Source organism: Merops nubicus, unplaced genomic scaffold (genome assembly GCF_000691845.1).
Source record: "Merops nubicus isolate BGI_N331 unplaced genomic scaffold, ASM69184v1 scaffold19212, whole genome shotgun sequence".
Lineage (NCBI taxonomy): Eukaryota > Metazoa > Chordata > Aves > Coraciiformes > Meropidae > Merops > Merops nubicus.
Genome location: NW_008591800.1, coordinates 27,538 through 33,918, shown reverse-complemented (window position 1 = coordinate 33,918; position 6,381 = coordinate 27,538). Strand labels below are relative to the sequence as shown.

Here is a 6,381-nt window from a genome sequence, read left to right as displayed (position 1 = left end):
TGATATAATAAATATTATATGCTGCATTTCCAGAGATTTTTGAACATTATTGCAGGACAATTTGGAAGCTGACCCTTTTAAAGGGTGAGGTTGTTAGTAGTGCCCCTCTCGATGACATCCTTGTGATGAAGAACAGTAGAAGAAAACTATTGTTGTAGTTATGACTGGGGGAAAATTCCTTTTTGAACTGAAAGGAAGGAGTTTAGATGGGTGATTCTGATGTGTATGTTTAAAATACTTGAAGGTTTGATTGTGTAGGATATAGGTTTGAGTAGTGATGAATGTGGTTTTTTTTCTGTTTGGGGTTTTCTTAGGAGAGGTTTTTGCAATATGTGGAAGCTGCAGTGCTTTGGGAAATTGGAATCCACAAGTTGCAGTGGTCCTCCAAACTGACGATCGGTAAGTTGGGTTTGGGGGTTTCGTTTGTTCCCTTTGAAATACCTGCAGTTCTGGAGCAAAAATTTTTTTTTCTGGCATTGAGTTAGTAAACTGTTGAGCTATGTGTACTGTTAGTAAAACTCACCAATATTTCTTGTGTTGCCCTTGAACACTTTGAATGTCTGGGAATGTATCTAAGAAGATGTTTAACCTGGATATGCTTTTCTAGTTCGAGATGGTGCTTCTCCCATTGCATATTTCAGTAGTTTAGTTGTAGGCATTTTGAATGAGAAAATGCTTTGGATAGTTATCAGCCCTATAACTATACAGCAACTTATAAGAGAGATTTGTAGTGTTTACTTTTTTTTAGCCTTTACAAGTTATTATTGTGGCTATAAAAAACTGGGGAGTAGTTTATTTAAAATGAGTTGCAGTAAAACTTGTAAGTTGTTTGTGTATGTATAAATGAGTGTACATACAGAAAGTTTAAATGCAGCAGAGGAATTCAGTGTTTTCTTAAAATGGTGCCCTGCCCATTTTGCTGTTTATATGAGGCAGGAAACAGGGCTTGAAGCACATATTTATAATTCTGTCAGTGACTTGCTGCATGATATTGGATGAGCCCCTGAATTATTTCTTCATGTTTTCCCCATATGTTAAATGAGGATGAGAATTCTTGCTGCATTGGAGCGCTTCACATCTGTAGATTAGGAACTGCAATTTCAGTTCCCCGTATTTATTGTGCTTTGTGCATGTTTAGATAAGTTACCTAAGTTACCTTGTAAAAACCTTTCCTACAGCAATACACTAAGCTTTATTTTAGAATATCACTTAGGATATTTTAGAATATCATAAGATATTACCACTTAGTCTGAGGTGGCTGTTAGGCTCTGTTTGGAAGCTGCACTTTAGTTGTTTGGTTTCTTTTTTCCTACAGTCAATTATGGAAAGCCACTGTAGAGCTTCCTAGAGGAGTTCCTGTTCAGTATCGATATTTTAAAGGATACTTCCTAGAACCTAAGGTATGTACCACCTTTTCTTTAGTAAGTTGTCTCATCCTTAGTAAAAAAATACCCTCATTTGGAGTAAAAAGGATTTTCTGAGTTAAACTTGAGTTTTTAGAAATAAATTTTCAATTGTAACATAAGAAACATTAAAACACCTGTGGAAAAACAAGCAGCTCACTTTGGGAAATACATGACCATATGGTGTCAATTTTATTTTTGTTAAATTGTCTTGTCTCTCTTACCAGTGTTCGTGTTTTAAAAATTCCAGTGATAGTGAAATGCCTGACATTGTAAAGCTTAAATGGTGTGGTGAAATTCTTATTAGTTATGGTGGAGTTACAACAACTTACACACTTAAAGTTGAATATGGACTTGAGCAGGACAAGGATCTCTAGCATCTAAGCAGGAGAAAAATGGTTAGTGTGAGCAGGTGTATTTAAATTTGCCACATATACTGCAGATTTTTTGGTGAAGCATGAGAACTTTTGTTCTGTATAATTAACATGTTATTCTCTTGGAGTGAAAAGGTAAAACAAGGAATGAGGTGTCCCTGTGTTTTCTCTAGGTTTGTATATAGGTATTTGCATGATATGGGGGGGGAAACCCAAGACAGATACATGTGTTTTTACAGGCATTGATACCAAAGTTGCATGTGAGTTGAATGTATGTGGCAGTATACTTACTGATCTGTAGAAACTGTACTAGGGTAAAGGGGAAGTTCTTTAGACTAGGGATGAGACTGCATACAGACAAACTTGGACTAATTTGGGGGGATAAGCAGCTACTCTTTAACTGTTTTTCTTAGTAACAAGTAATAACTGCAAGAAATAACCCATGTAAAGCTCTCTTTGCTGTCTTTCTTACTCTATTAATATCCTGAAGCTGTTCACCTCGGGCTTTAGTTCTTCATTGAAATTGGCATTATGAAGGCTGTGTCTAAATGTGCAAAGAATTTATAGAATTATCTGATCTATGTCTTTTGCATATTTTAAATTGCCTGTCAAGAGTGTGTAAGTTTGTCAGCTGGACTAGTTTTTTACTGAGAAAATATTTGACAGGGGTATCGCCTCAGTGAAGGATACTAGTTTTAAATGAAACACAAGAGACTGCATTCTCTTCTTTAATTACAGCATGTGAAATAGTCTTATCTGAAACTGATGTTTCAGTTGTCACTCTGAGTCAAAAAGAGGGAAGGCAAAGAATAGGTTTCTTTTTCTCAGGTCAAACTGAGACCAAAATTGAATCCGTTTTTACAGCTTAGCAGCTCTGATGGGACTTGTGTGTTTTGCAAGTGCCTATAAGTTTAAAATGTGAGCAATAGACCTCTAGAAGAAGCACATTTAGTGAGAGCAGGTTGGCAGAAAATGTGCGCATAGGCAACACAGTTTCTGTTTTAACATTTGAAAAAGTTTACGATGTGTGTTGGTGAGTGTGTTTCTTTAAGTAGGTGCTCTGTATCGTGCACGCTTTGTACCGTGTGATGCAGAGTCTGCCAAGGTAAGTAAGAATTTTATGGAATACCAGCATAAAAAACTACTGTATCAAAAAGGAGGAAAAAAGACTACCCTACAAAGTGAAGTATGTGAATTGCCAGTGTTCATGGTTATCCAGTTAGCAGTGTCTAACCTGTACCTGCTAATTGTACAGGACTTAATTTCTTATAACATAGCCTTTTGAAGAAAGGAATTCCAGCTACCATGTTTGCTTCCTCTTTTTGTAAATTCTTTTGAAGAACAATGAAAAAGCAGGATCCCTTCATTCTAACAGGAGTATAATATGGAACATAGCATAGTGCAAGTGAGACAGTATATGGAGGACTTTGACATTACCAACTCTGATAAAGAAAAGATACTTAAGTTAATCTGAATATTTTTATTCCAGTAGATTTTTTTCATTAGGCATTGCATGTGGATGAATCTCCTACATTTCATGGGCTTGTGATATGTGATCCCTCAGACACTCACTGCAATTTTGTGTGTCATGGCCTGTGGCAGGATAACTTAAATACATGTGTAGCCTTAAATATATGTTAAGGTCTGAATATATGAATTTGATTCCACGTAACTGAGTAAGTCTTGTGGAAGACAGATATCACTGAAGTTACTGTTCCTGCCTTTTCTCTATCAACTGCATCTTTGAAGATGCTCAAGATGGACATGGTGGCAAAGCTAGAGGTGATACATATCTGTATATGGAAATGATAGTTCTCGTATTATCCAAGATATTGCTACTGACTAGGTGTGAAAACAGATATAATAATCCACATTTTAGGAAAAAAAGCAAAGCCACCACTAACAAAAAAAACCCCAACAAACAGGGAAGTATTTTTCTCACCTCCCTTTAAAAAAAATAAGTCATCATTTGATCTCTGAATTATTTTGATTGAAGGATAGTACAATGTCATGGGAAGTTTGGTTTGTTTACACTGAAGCATTTTAGTGCTAACATGATTGTGGTTACATCAATGGAGTGTTTTGGGTGGTTTATTTTTACTTAATGTATTGAAATCTATAAAATTTATGTAGGAATACAAAAAAATGAGTGTATACACAAAGAACCTTTTGCTGTAAAATTGGTGCAGGTCTTGGCTCCTGGCTATCAAGAGCTTTTACTATGTTGTAAACATTTTAATGATAACGTAAGAGTAATCTTAAGCATTTTAGAAGAAAAGTAAATACATACACTTCAAATACAACAGCAACTTAAGCTGTTTTGCTTAAGGTTCATAAACATAGTCTGGTACCAGTTACTGTGTGGACCTTCCCATGTTTTATTCTATGCATACCTTCCTTTTATTGGGACACACCCCTCCTAAAACTCCCTTGTCTGGTTTTTAATTCCTCTGTGTATCACATATTTTAGGAGAATGTTTTTATGTGCATTGTTTGGTAAGGTAAAGACATACCTTACTCTGTTAAGCTATAGTGTGTATTTGTTTTTCCAATGAAATAAACACTCAAGTTTAGGGGTTTAAGTTTATTTTTAAATAAATGTGCAAGTTCAGGGTTATTTATTTTGAGGAAAGCATGAAATAATGAAGCTATCTGTGCATGTAGCAAGAGTTTTAAAATGGTATTGGTGAAAGTTTTTTCGCACTTATGAGAATAATGCTTAATTATAGAGGTTTCAAATGAGGCATAAATTCAATTTTCTAAAGTGTGAATAAATCCATTTAGTGCCTGGAATATAGTAAGAAAGATGGAGCTTTAGGTGTAGGCTCAGTAATTTCTTTAATATCAGAATGCCTTAGAAAAGCTTTTGCTAGACTAATAACCCATGGTTAACCTGGTAACAGCAAAGGAACACCTCTGTCCTGACTGCACCTGGATAGCAGATTGTGTGTTAAACTGTTACCAGAAATGCTAAAGCTACAAAATACCTGCTTAGCCCAGGACTTCCTGTCAGGTGGCTTGTGTGTGCTTGCTGCCTTGCAGAGTTAGTACAACAGCCAAATGGCTTGGGTCTGTTGTCTCTTAATTATTGTTTCCTACGTGGTACAGAAATCAGAGAGATTTTTGTCAGAAATCCAGCACTAGCAGCTAAGACCAATTCATTTAGCTATTTCATGGTCTTGAACTAAATTAATATTCTTGAAACATAGTTTTAAGAAGTAAAGTACAGTTGGATAAACGTAGTTGTGTGAGGTTTTTGAGACTTCTTTTTTTTCCCCTCATGCTTCCTCTGTTACGTTGCCTTGAATCAGGAAGTTTGGAACTGGCCTCCTAAATTATCTTTTCAATATCCACAAAAGTGCTTTCATTTTGAATTGTGCTGAGCACCCAAGCAGTTCTTGCAGATAGTGCATCAGACTGATTTGAACCACTGGAACTTTACGCTACACAGGCACTTAACCCTTGATTTAAGAAGTGTCTAATGGCTGTTGCTCCCCTTTCCCCCAAAGCATCTGACAATGTAAGAGGATTTGATTTTTTTTTTTAAATGAAAATTCTTGAGTGCCCCTTAAGAGCTTTAAAATTGCATCAGATGTTCATCTAAATAAAAATCAAGTGGCATAATTTTTATGTATTTGGGTTTTTTTAAAAAATAATCCTGTATTAGAGAGGGATCCATGCCATACAGTGCCACCTACTAAATATCAGTGTACTGCCCACTGGGATGCCCGATATGACATTTGGATAGGTGCCTTTTAAGACTGTCCTAGCAGACACTGGCTTTTTAGGCAACGTTAACATACTATGAATACTGGTGACACATCATTTACTTCTGCTACAGGCTGATCTGAACTGGGTGGTTGTTTTGATGTGGTCACTATATGCCACTGAAATGACATCAGTATTTCATTGTGACAACGGCTATCTGTAAATAAAACATTACTTAAATGCTTGTAAACACAAAGATGGTCTGAGCAGGGATTGTGAGAGAGCTCCCTGTTGTGTCTGTGCCTGTTCTCTAATCCATTGCCCTTTTCTTCCAGGTAGCTTTGCTTGACTCTTCTTAGTGTGGCAGTGTTGAGGGTTCCTGGGATTAAATTGCATAATCAACCCTCTCTATTCCTTTTGGGGAATGAAATTTTGCTGAATGTGTCTAATGTGTGGTGGTTATTGTTGGGATGATGTTACTCAAATTCTCATTCATAATTTTAGAACCTGAAATGAAAACTTACAGTTATAGCAGTGTAAGTAATCGACTGATTGGTATTTTAATACAATATGTTGGGGATTTCTCCAAAATAAAACCCTTTGCTTACCTTTTGGAGAAAATAGCTCAATTTGTGTTAGGACAGACTTGCATTCCCCAGGTGTGCAAGCTCCAAGTACTGTATGTGTTTGTGGGAGTTACTGCTGGAGGGCTTGCAGGCCTGCATGGTGTTAGGGAAAGGAACCCTCCTGCTGGCAGACACAGCCTTCAGCTTTAGAAACTGAGACTGACGTGCAAGTGTGGGTCTGCTTCCAAAGAAGGGGGAAGAAACTTCACATTATTTCATTTTCTGGAAGTCCGTAAGACTGATCATTGTCACTGCAGTGAGGAGGTGGGA

The 6,381-nt window shown here is 36.7% G+C and overlaps 1 protein-coding gene across 1 annotated transcript in view; it reads left to right on the top strand.

The window, feature by feature from the left end:
* Positions 1–6,381, top strand: part of GPCPD1 (glycerophosphocholine phosphodiesterase GDE1 homolog (S. cerevisiae)) — a 34,163-nt gene that overhangs the window by 3,378 nt on the left and 24,404 nt on the right. The window contains 2 exon segments of the mRNA XM_008950397.1: positions 315–399; positions 1,316–1,400. Coding sequence (XP_008948645.1) covers positions 315–399; positions 1,316–1,400 — 170 coding nt within the window.